At 50.4% G+C, this 12,494-nt stretch overlaps 1 protein-coding gene across 1 annotated transcript; it reads right to left on the reverse strand.

Moving 5' to 3' along the window:
* Positions 1–5,654: 5,654 nt before the first annotated feature.
* On the reverse strand, positions 5,655–7,597 carry LOC311248036 (uncharacterized protein; the record flags this gene model as incomplete). Its single annotated transcript, XM_084338997.1, has 4 exons — positions 7,542–7,597; positions 7,070–7,104; positions 6,071–6,582; positions 5,655–5,706 (listed from the first exon to the last, which is right to left on the reverse strand). Exons 3-4 carry the CDS (start codon positions 6,577–6,579, stop codon positions 5,655–5,657), a joined length of 561 nt encoding a protein of 186 aa, XP_084195123.1. The 5' UTR covers positions 6,580–6,582; positions 7,070–7,104; positions 7,542–7,597.
* Between the last annotated feature and the right edge of the window lie 4,897 nt (positions 7,598–12,494).

A 12,494-nucleotide genomic window follows, 5' to 3' on the forward strand; every position in this document is an offset into this window, starting at 1 on the left:
GGCCCAGCCCTCTGTTCTCCTCCTGGGGGCCCAGCCCTCTGTTCTCCTCCTGGGGGCCCAGCCCTCTGTTCTCCTCCTGGGGGCCCAGCCCTCTGTTCTCCTCCTGGGGGCCCAGCCCTCTGTTCTCCTCCTGGGGGCCCAGCCCTCTGTTCTCCTCCTGGGGGCCCAGCGTTCTGTTCTCCTCCTGGGGGCCCAGCCCTCTGTTCCCCCCTGGGGGCCCAGCCCTCTGTTCTCCTCCTGGGGGCCCAGCCCTCTGTTCTCCTCCTGGGGGGCCCAGCGCTCTGTTCTCCTCCTGGGGGCCCAGCCCTCTGTTCTCCTCCTGGGGGCCCAGCCCTCTGTTCTCCTCCTGGGGGCCCAGCCCTCTGTTCCCCCCTGGGGGCCCAGCCCTCTGTTCTCCTCCTGGGGGCCCAGCCCTCTGTTCTCCTCCTGGGGGCCCAGCGCTCTGTTCTCCTCCTGGGGGCCCAGCCCTCTGTTCTCCTCCTGGGGGCCCAGCCCTCTGTTCTCCTCCTGGGGGGCCCAGCGCTCTGTTCTCCTCCTGGGGGCCCAGCCCTCTGTTCTCCTCCTGGGGGCCCAGCCCTCTGTTCTCCTCCTGGGGGCCCAGCCCTCTGTTCTCCTCCTGGGGGCCTGTTCTCCTCCTGGGGGCCCAGCCCTCTGTTCTCCTCCTGGGGGCCCAGCCCTCTGTTCTCCTCCTGGGGGGCCCAGCGCTCTGTTCTCCTCCTGGGGGCCCAGCCCTCTGTTCTCCTCCTGGGGGCCCAGCCCTCTGTTCTCCTCCTGGGGGGCCCAGCCCTCTGTTCTCCTCCTGGGGGCCCAGCCCTCTGTTCTCCTCCTGGGGGGCCCAGCCCTCTGTTCTCCTCCTGGGGGCCCAGCCCTCTGTTCTCCTCCTGGGGGCCCAGCCCTCTGTTCTCCTCCTGGGGGCCTGTTCTCCTCCTGGGGGCCCAGCCCTCTGTTCTCCTCCTGGGGGCCCAGCGCTCTGTTCTCCTCCTGGGGGCCCAGCCCTCTGTTCTCCTCCTGGGGGCCCAGCCCTCTGTTCTCCTCCTGGGGGCCCAGCCCTCTGTTCTCCTCCTGGGGGCCCAGCCCTCTGTTCTCCTCCTGGGGGCCCAGCGCTCTGTTCTCCTCCTGGGGGCCCAGCGCTCTGTTCTCCTCCTGGGGGCCCAGCCCTCTGTTCCCCCCTGGGGGCCCAGCCCTCTGTTCTCCTCCTGGGGGGCCCAGCCCTCTGTTCTCCTCCTGGGGGCCCAGCCCTCTGTTCTCCTCCTGGGGGCCCAGCCCTCTGTTCTCCTCCTGGGGGCCCAGCCCTCTGTTCTCCTCCTGGGGGCCCAGCGCTCTGTTCTCCTCCTGGGGGCCCAGCCCTCTGTTCTCCTCCTGGGGGCCCAGCCCTCTGTTCTCCTCCTGGGGGCCTGTTCTCCTCCTGGGGGCCCAGCCCTCTGTTCTCCTCCTGGGGGCCCAGCCCTCTGTTCTCCTCCTGGGGGCCCAGCCCTCTGTTCTCCTCCTGGGGGCCCAGCCCTCTGTTCTCCTCCTGGGGGCCCAGCCCTCTGTTCTCCTCCTGGGGGCCCAGCCCTCTGTTCTCCTCCTGGGGGCCCAGCCCTCTGTTCTCCTCCTGGGGGCCCAGCCCTCTGTTCTCCTCCTGGGGGCCCAGCGTTCTGTTCTCCTCCTGGGGGCCCAGCCCTCTGTTCCCCCCTGGGGGCCCAGCCCTCTGTTCTCCTCCTGGGGGCCCAGCCCTCTGTTCTCCTCCTGGGGGGCCCAGCCCTCTGTTCTCCTCCTGGGGGCCCAGCGCTCTGTTCTCCTCCTGGGGGCCCAGCCCTCTGTTCTCCTCCTGGGGGTGGTGTGCCAGCGAAGCCCCCAGGATCATCAAAGAGACCCCAACCACCAAACCAGAGGATTTCGCTGGCGATGTGACAATAAAGATTCTGATCTACTTATTCTGATTCTGTTTAGCTCCAAGAAAGATTTGTTACACCCGGTGACAAGGGGGTTCGCCTCTACGGTGGGGGATACATACGAGTGGCGCGTGTGCCATTCGTCTTCCCCAGCCATAACACCCACTTTGCCCCTGTCTCCTCCCAATCAAGTGTGTAAACAGTGTATAAAGTTGGGTTATGCCCAACATTTCTATAAATTTTTTATCAAGATAATTGGTAACGGTGTGCCACAGGGTTCGAGTCTAGGTCCTGTCCTCTTCACTCTTCATATTACATAATAACTGCGTCAGACTTGCGTCAGATTTACATGTTTGAGTTGTTTACCAAAATGGGCACAAAATGCGTGCAAAGGACTTTATGCTGCTGTGTGTGCTAACGTCACGGTGACCAATTGCAGCCACTCTTATTGTCTGGGACCAAATACGGCCACGCCCCACTCCCAGCAAAAAGTGGGAATCTCTAGAATGGGTTTGGGGCGGCGCTGTATACGGAAGTAGCTCTCAAGGTGACGATTAGACAACACTTTTTTGTTGTCAGTAGATGGCAGCATTGGTTTAAAATTAAAGGCTGAAAATGTTGAGAACTACAACACTGCATTTCCCAAGAGCGTTAGCACAGGTCGCAGGTCACTGGGATGTGTCTATTATTCTCCGACGTGATCTGAACAGCGTTAAACGATACTGCGACCTCGGTATAGCGACCGAGAATGGCCAACTAATTATCTTAACAAAAGTGCGCTGGTAGCGTTACATATGTTGTCTAAAGGGGGACATATGGTACAATTTAAGATTCTAATGATAATCGGCATATAAAGGACAACATAGAGCATCGTTAATTTGTAAGAAACCTCAATGAAAACGGCGCAGGGTGCTATTGTTATGAAAATGTGATAGAATCCTATAAAATGTGGACGCATTTGGCCTACGTTCCGTTAATTCATATTAAGAAAACTGCCTCAACAACTCTCTTCCTACTAATCAAAGGAAAGCTGGTTCTGGTCCTGTATAGGACGCCAATTTTATGTCGCAACTTGGAGGCAAGGTTGTCCACATGGAATTTAAATGTACATTTCTCAGCTTCCTGGAGGGTAATAAAGGAAAGTTGTAAGTTCGCAATGGCCAAAAAATCTACAAAAAACTCTTGGGAATTTTAAATATTTTCTTGTTTTTTTTATTTATTTTAATTTTAAAAAAAAATTTATAGAAAATATGGTAACGCTTCACGAATTTGCGTGTCATTCCTGCGCCTATCTGTGACCAATCTTCACCAGTTCCGTTTGTTCCGTTTGTGCCGTTTCTTCCCCTTTGATTGACAAGTCAACAAGTCAACCGAGAGCCTCCATCCGTTCCGATTTGAGAAAACAGCCAAATGCAACCAACCAGAAGGCGAGGCTGTGTTCCGAAGGCTCAGCACCAATGGGAAGCGGCCGTTGTCCCAATGTTCCGAAGGAAGCATACCCGCCCCCTGCTCAGCACCAATGGGAAGCGCCCGTTTGCCCGTTTGCTTTTTACTTTTCTGAGAGCGGCCATTGCTCCACGCGAGAGGGATTCTAGCTGAGTCACAGCGTTACAGACCAGGCCAGCGTTAACTTTCCGGAGACACACTGACCTGCTGCAACTTTTCACAAACTGTAAGTTCATTTAACTTATTCTAGTCTAAATAAACCTATATATTACTATTGCTATTGATGAATGACTTTGTTAATCAGAGCGTTTTTTGGTTATAACACCGTGTGTGCGTCGTGTGTGTGCGTGCGCGATATATATTACTATTGATGAATGCCTTGTTAATCAGAGCGGTGTGTGTGCGTGCGCGATATATATTACTATGATGAATGCCTTGTTAATCAGAGCGTTGTGTGTGTGCGTGCGCGATATATATTACTATTGATGAATGCCTTGTTAATCAGAGCGTTGTGTGTGTGCGTGCGCGATATATATTACTATTGATGAATGCCTTGTTAATCAGAGCGTTGTGTGTGTGCGTGCGCGATATATATTACTATTGATGAATGCCTTGTTAATCAGAGCGTTGTGTGTGTGCGTGCGCGATATATATTACTATTGATGAATGCCTTGTTAATCAGAGCGTTGTGTGTGTGCGTGCGCGATATATATTACTATTGATGAATGCCTTGTTAATCAGAGCGTTGTGTGTGTGCGTGCGCGATATATATTACTATTGATGAATGCCTTGTTAATCAGAGCGTTGTGTGTGTGCGTGCGCGATATATATTACTATTGATGAATGACTTGTTAATCAGAGCGGTGTGTGTGCGTGCGCAATATATATTACTATGATGAATGACTTGTTAATCAGAGCGTTTTTTTTGTTATAACACCGTGTGTGCGTCGTGTGTGTGCTTGCGCGATATATATTACTATTGATGAATGACTTGTTAATCAGAGCGTTTTTTTGTTATAACACCGTGTGTGCACGCTTGATAAAACAAAACATCTACTGTATTACTGTGTTTCTATTGTGAGCAAGTCAAGCAAGTGTAATTGATCTCACAATACATGCTGACATGACATGACATGCATCTTGCTGTTTGTCATTACACTTTGTCACCCTTGACTGTTTTCTGAATCTTAGTCTATGTCCATGTATACCTGCTTAGATGGATCCTATGTTTAAGAAAACACCAAAAGGGGAGCTCGTTTTGAAGGCATCCCAGGTGGCCCAGAGCCATGTCCGCGCCCCGGCCGTGAGGGCCAAAAAGCCAGAGGAGGTGGAGGCGGAAGCCCGTGCCCGCGTCGTCTCCGAGGGGGGTGACCCTGGTAACGAGGCCCTAGTACTGAGTCGTACTACGATTCAGTTCGGCCAGTACCAGGGTCAGACCTTCCTCTGGCTGCTGGAGAACGACGTGGGCTAACGTCACAGTGCCCAAGTCCGTCCACCTTTTTATAGGATTCTATCACATTTGCATAACAATAGCGAATATTACGTACCTTGCGCCGTTTTCATTGGAGTTTTTTACAAAACAACGCTGTTTTATTTGTCCTATATATGCGGATATCATTTAAAAACTTAAATTTTACCATTTTAGTTCCCTTTAGACAACAAACATAATGCTAATGATGCACTTTAATTATGATAATTAGGTGGCCATTCACGGTCACTGTACTGAGGTGACGTGAGGGCGCATTCATAGTTTAACGCTCCTGTGTTCAGATCGCATTTTCATCAACTTTTACCGACCTGCTGACCTGTGAACTGTGAAAAAAGGTCTTGGAAAATGGAGTTCTTTTGTTTGAACCTGTTTTCATCCTTTAAAATCAATGCTGCCATCTACTGTCAGCTGGAAGGTAGTGTCGTTTGTCTACCATCTCATCTCAGGAGCAAACAACATCCCCATTTTATTTGTCTAACAAACAAAATATTAATCACAATCACTTGTCACATTAACATTTGTGAGTACATGTGTTTTCAACAAAAATATGACAAATTTAACACAACAGCCAGCACTTCATAAAATTTTATAAACATTATATAAAAAATACAATAAACATAACTTAGAACAATAACTATTTACAGCACACCATACATATTTATAAATTTTTTCATTCGCTCACTCATTCATACACTCATTCATCCAAACACCAGTAACACCAGAAACTAGCATCTTCGTCCTCCTCCTCCTCCCACTGGACACACATGGTGTGGAACCATTTGTGACAGTTGTCACACTGGACCCACGACACCAAACCCTCAGAGTCCACAGGGGGGTTCGCCTTTTTACACCGGCCACACCGCCAGATCCCCAGCTTCTGCCTCTTGGTGGTGTGACCTGCAGTTAAAAAGAAATTTATTATTATGACGCTGCTTGATTACAATATACCAAGGTCCAATAATAAGTAAGGGATAATGTATAGCTACGAGGTCATTGTCGCAAAATAATTGACCGACACGGAGTTTAAAATACCGAGGCGCAGCGCTGAGGTGTTTTAAACGTCAGTGAAGGTCAATTATTTTGCGACAATGATCGAGTAAAGCTATACATTATCCCGCTTATTACATGGCTAACTTACTAACAATATACCTAATTCATCGACAAGACTAGATCAAATGAAGACGCAGTTGTTCTGTGGCTCTGTCAGCCCAAATAAAGTGATTATTATTATCGGCAGCCGGCAGGTCTCTGGTCTGATTGCATGACTGAGTGCAGCATGGTGCTGGTGAGGAGCTTGAAGTATTCTTCTATGGCCCCCCTCTTAGCGCAGGCTGCCCTCCCACGGTCAATGGTGTCCGGGATCCGGATCGTGAGGCGATGGTGTTGCCTCTCCCTAAAATTGATCCACCACCCCTGGCCAAGGGATGTTTTTAGGTTCCCTGGGTGACGGAGGTTATAGATGGCCAGGGCGTGGGCCAGGACCTGCGACCTCGTCAGCGGAAACCCATAACTGGCAGAGTACAAGCAGTACTCCACCAGGGAACTCTCATCTTCAGGGGTCAGATAGGTGCCCCGGCCGATGTTGCAGGCCAGAGACACCTTTCCGCTGAGTCGGTCGATCAGGCTGGACTTAGGGACCTCGAACAACGTGGCTGCCCGCCTCGCACTCCACCTGCCTGCTCTGACCTCTGCAATGGCCTGATCCATGGCCTCCTGGGTCCACAGACGCACCTTCCTCTCCCTCTTCCGCATTTGCCGGATATTAGGCATGCTCTGCAAACACACAAAAATATTTTAAACAAGAAAGTAAAATAATATGAACTTTATTATTATTGTACGACTGACGAGTTTATTTTATTTGATTTATTTAGCACATTATTTAAAAAAAACAGTGCTAGGAGGGAACTTATGTGAGTGATTTATGATGAAATTAAATTAGATTTGAATTGTTTTTTTGAATATGGATAAGGAGGTTGTTGACCTCAATGATGAATTTAGTTTATTGCTATGGTTTGTTGGATATGAGTGAAATTCTGATGAAAAGATGCAGAACAATGGAAGGTATCAAGAACATCTTGCCTTTTGTTAATGAACTTGAATATGAATGAGCATGAAACCAAAATGATTATGCTGAAATATTACCAGACATGCAAACACACACACAACCTTACCTTCACCCAGTTCAGCATGGCAGCCTCACACACACACACACACACCTCCATTCACCTGTAGAGAAACAAACAAGCACACACAAACCTACCGTGTCTGCTGTGCTGTCTCTGGACTTTGTCACTGCTTCAGATGTTTTTTTATACAGAGATTGAGAGAGAGAGAGAGAGAAAACCAGTTCATTATTTTCCCCGCGAAAATTATTGTTCTCCCTTCGATTATTTTCGCGCAACCTCAGTTCATCACTCGTTCAGACAAACTTAGATCTCTTATTAAGATTACAAATGTACAACACATTTCGTCGGACAAAACACTGGCTATATATGCTAGCAACATAACCAAACAATCTGACTTCATCTTGGGGCGAGTGGGAGTTCGTGTTTAAGGAACAGGAAGCTACTTTTACTTGGAAATCAGCGTCGCCCCGAACACATTCGAACAATTATAACGTTGCAGTGGTACAAACGTTCACATCTAGTAGTCTTTAGATGACTAAATATAGATGAATACTCATGAAATTTGATATATATACTCTAAAATAAGTATGATTTCATATCACCTACCTTTCGACGTGAAAATCTGGTGGGGCTGTGAGGAAAGATCCAGAATGCCGCGCAAGATGGGGCGTGACCGAAGTTGGGTTTGGGCGTTCCCAGATAAAGAGGGTGACCGGGATTGGTTTACGTTCCGTTACATGGTGAACATGGTGGCAGCTCACCAGAAGGAGCGCGAGCACACAGGGTCTCAGTCTGCGCTGATGGCCAACAAGGTACTGTACAGTCTGCTAGGGGTAGGTACAAATAGAAAACTTCTATAACTGAACTGTCTAATAACTGAACTGTCTCATTGTATCTGTCTTTAGGATGCCTTAACGCTCTACTCGAGTGCCTATGAGGAGTTTATGGACTTGGTCCGCTTTGACCGGGCATTCGAGTCGGCCAAAGAGAGGTCTCTGCTGCCCGGGCAGGAGGGCCTGGCCCTTGTTGGCTTCGGCCAGTACAAGAGTGAGACCCTGCAGGACCTGTACCAGTCAAAGGACCCCAATACTGTCCGCTATGTTTGAACATATACAAATTTAATTCAATCGATTAATATAATGTTGTGTGGTTAGTTGTGTGTTATTGGAATGCCAAGCACTCAAAGCATGCATCTTCACATTTGCTTAGCTATGTCGCCTACGTACGGAAGACGCCGGGGGCGGCGAAGACACGAATGATGGAGGACGTCGTCCGCTACGTTCGTCTCCGTGACCGCAAGGAGGCAGCTGCCGCCACCACAGCTGTAGCGGGGCGGCGTTCTCCATCTGACGCAGAGCTGGTCCAAGCGTCAGTCGACACGGAACAGTGTAAGTAGTCATAATTACATGGATATATATTTTATCGATCCATCCCCTAAGAGAAATGTCTGTTCAGTCTGAATCTTACCTTCTTTTTTTCATACAATATGGAAATATATTTTAACTTGATGTGACCTTTTTTCATTCCAACATGAATAGACTTTGTCATGGAATGGGTAAGTCTGGACAAGTCTAATCAATGCCCTTCGGCTGGTGCATGGTGTAGCTGTAGTCTCCCTGCCATTGGGTCTGTGCATGGTGTAGCTGTAGTCTCCCTGCCATTGGGTCTGTGCATGGTGTAGCTGTAGTCTCCCTGCCATTGTGTCTGTGCATGGTGTAGCTGTAGTCTCCCTGCCATTGGGTCTGTGCATGGTGTAGCTGTGGTGTAGCTGTAGCTGTCATAACCACACTGTGTATTAGTGCTTGTTTGTCTTCACTGTAGTGTCTTCCCTACTCCCGCTGCTTTGCAAGAGCTCATAACCAGCATAACCAAAATCTTATGTCTTTCCATGGTTTGTTTCCATTTCAAGTATTGAAATCTATTGCCTTTTTTTTCTTTTTTTTCATTTCCCCATGCAGCCTTGGTACAGGCCCGCGCCCTGATCCACCAGGCCCGCGCCCTGATCAATCCACCTCCACCTCCAGCCACTGCAGGACCTGTGATGGCCCCTGCCCCCGTGATGGCCCGTGCCCATCACGACAGTGCAGAGGTGAGTTTTATATGGCAAATTCTGTGATTATATCACAGGGAATCTAAACTCAACCTCCCCCAGTTACTTTTCTACTCTGCATTGTACATTGTATATATGTATATATATTGAACACTTTTGTTTATGTACTTGACTTCTATTTTATACTTATTTTATACTTATCAATTTTTATCTAGCACAATCTCTGGAGCAAAACAGAAAGAAGCATTTTATATAAAAGTATTCTGTACTTCTGTATGACGACTAATAAAGAAACTTGAACTTGAACTCTACTGTTTGTGTCTGCCTACAGCTGCTGCCGAAAAGCTGGCGTGCAGCGCTCACCGTGGAGCAGCAGAAGTGGATTGGTCGGGTGCTGTTCACCAGGGGCAGCACGGGGAGGCCCCAGCTCGTGGATAAGGATAAGCTATGCCTGTGGTGGACACCTCCCCATCCTCGGACGGTCTACCTTCAGCCACCCGCTTCCCCCGACCTCTTCTTCCCACGTCGGCTGTTCCTCTGGATGCCCCATCGCATGTGGGGCATCCGGCTGACCTGCCCCCAGCCACAGTGTGCAGGGTCCCTGACCAAGGCTGGGCTGTACAAGACCCTCCGGAGGGTCCTGGACCTAAAAGGGTGGTACCTCATGGCCACTGAGTACCTCGCGTGCCCCGTCTGTACGAAGAGGGTTGCGGGGTGGTCACAGGGAATCATACGGCAGCTGCATCCCGACTACAGCGTCCAGTTCCCGGCTGTACTCACGTACAAGTAAGTGTGGTTGACCGTTGACCTTGGTTTTATTTAATTACTGTCCCTTTACACTTTGTATCATTAAAATACTATATGCTACATGCTGTTATATTAGTGTTAACCCTACTCTAACAAGCTTTTCTTCACCAGGCTATCCTGTGACTTGGGGTTGGTCACCCTGATGAAGTCCCGCACTCTGGGGAACAGTGCCACTCGGCTGGCCGCCCAGCTGAACGAGACGCATGACGAACACTGGATGCAGAATTTCGTTCAGTACTCTCGAATCTGCAAGCCGTTCCGGGCCTTGGGCATCAAGTTCTCACGACCACCACCCAGGCTTCCGGTGCCCTCACCCGCCTGGCTGTTGACTGTCTACAGCTACGACGTGCTGTCACGGCTGGACGAGTGCAAGGCCAGGATCACGTCAACGTTTGGATCCATCTTGAAGTTGGATTCAACAAAGAAGGTAAGGAAGGTGATTTTAGCAATGTATATCATATATTTATTGTATATGCAATGCATGTCCTTATGTTCTCTCTCCCTCCCTCCCACCAGATGACGAAGAAGCTCGCCGGTACCGCCAGCAAAACGGCCGCCTGGGTTACCAATGTCGGTAACGAGTACGGACAGGTAACTTTTTAGAACATTTTAATAAATCTCTTCTTTATTCCTTTGTGAACAAAGTAATTTCCTGCCTGACAGAAGAGAGTTCTTATTTTATCTTGTGTTATTTCAGGTCCTCATGAGTGTTCTCACCTCTGTTGAGAGCGTTGAGGGCCTGTCGCCCATGGTGGCCGGACTAATGAGGCGGTACCGAGACGCAGGGGTACCCCCCCCCCAGCTCCTCTACGTAGACCGCGACTGCTGTCTTCAGGGCGGCGTGCCGGCGGCAGCTGCCTTGTTCCTGGACTGGGGTCAGATGGTGGTGCGCCTCGACGTCTGGCACCTGATGCGCCGCTTTGCGGCGGGTGTCACGACAGAGAGCCACGAGCTGTACCCCACGTTCATGCAGCAGCTGACGTACTGCATCTTCGACGTCGACAAGGAAGATGATCGCCGCCTGACGGAGGCCAAGCGGTGTGAGCTGGAGGGGAAGCACAGGATGGTTGGCCTGAGCGAGGCCGAAGTGAGGGCGAGGATCTCCCGGGAGGAGTGGAGGCTCCACTGCCGACGCCGCACGCGTGGAGTGGAGGAGACGGAGCGGCTCATCCAGGATCTCCTCGACACCTTCGACACCACGGGACACAACACCATGGGCATCGCGTTGCTGGACCCCCAACGCATCGAGGACATCTGGAGTACGCAGAAGCGACACCTCCACTGCATTCAGGACCCACCTGGTGTGCAGCTGTACACGGAGACCGGTAGGCTGACAAAGGGCGGAGTCAGTCTACCCGTGTTTCGCTGCGCGCGCGGTTCCACATCGCTGGAGTCGTTCCACCTCCACCTCAACCGGTTCATACCAGGTAATTACATTTTCCAATGATTGTGTGTGTGTTTTACTGTCTTTATTTATCACTAATTGTCTCATTATTCTTTTGAAGGTACGCAGGCCAACGACCACCACTTCCAGGCCTTCCTGGTAGATGGACTGGTCAGGTGGAACGAAGACCGCGCCGCGGCAGCTACACCACCTGCAGCGGAGGAGCCAGAGGAGCGGCTATGCTCCTACAATGGCCACCTCAAACACGTTGTTAACCTGGCGAGCCAAGAGATGTATGGTGAACCGATGGTTAAGGACTTCACCAAGCCTGCCGTGTACACTGGTATGTCTGTCAAGATCCCTTCCTTTGTATTTTTTGTGTCATTATTCAACACTATGTATGAATTGCAACATGAATATGTGTTGTCTTTTCCTCTATTACAGGGGAACTCATTGCCGTCGAGTACCTGTACCGGCAGACTGGCCAAGTGCTTGAGAAGGTCAGCCTGGACCCTGACATTCCGATTGAGACTGCTGCCGTTCTGGACCTAGACCTGGATGAGGACATTGAAGAGGATGGCGAGGACCCAACCCTCTTCTGCCCCCCCCCCGTCAATGTCCCGTCCACCAGCCAGGCGGCAGTCCAGTCAGGTGATCCAGCTAACGCACCCGGGTCTGGGCTACCCACCCCCCCCGCCCCCGACACCTCTCCTGAGGCCCCCACACGCCGCCGCCGCGCTGCCCAGCTGTCCTCCTCTGACTCAGAGGTAAGGCACTCCATTATATCACATACTTGGATATTAATATATGACAATTTTGTATAGCATGTGAAGCGGTAGTCTAATATTCTGTCTCTCTCTCTGTCTGTCTGTCTGTCTCTCAGGGGGAGATGGCGGGCCCAGACGGCCAGCCAGGGTACCAGCATGTCCTCAAGCTGGCCAGGGCCTTGGTGAAAGCGCGGAACCAGCGGGGGCTGTCAGACCGGCGCGTAGACCAGCTCGTTGCTCTCTGGCAGTGCGTGTCTGATTACGACAAACAGCGGGTCGTCTACCCACCGCGCTTCCAGGAGAGGCTTCCTCGCGGGCGCTTTAAAGTGGGGAAGGGGACAGGCACTACCTGTCCTGGCAAGGACAGTCTCCAACGGTAGTTACCACTATTTTCATTTAACCTGTGATAAGATAAGATAAGATGATCCTTTATTAGTAATTAACCCAAAGCAGCGTGGGGGGGGGTACAGATCTATTATGACCTTCATCGTGCATGAGTGTGTGTTCGTTAAATCAGAAAGGTCTTTATTGCCCAGTAGTTCACATTAGGG

Source organism: Notolepis coatsorum (assembly GCF_963971535.1).
Source record: "Notolepis coatsorum genome assembly, contig: SCAFFOLD_739, whole genome shotgun sequence".
Classification (NCBI taxonomy): Eukaryota; Metazoa; Chordata; class Actinopteri; order Aulopiformes; family Paralepididae; genus Notolepis; species Notolepis coatsorum.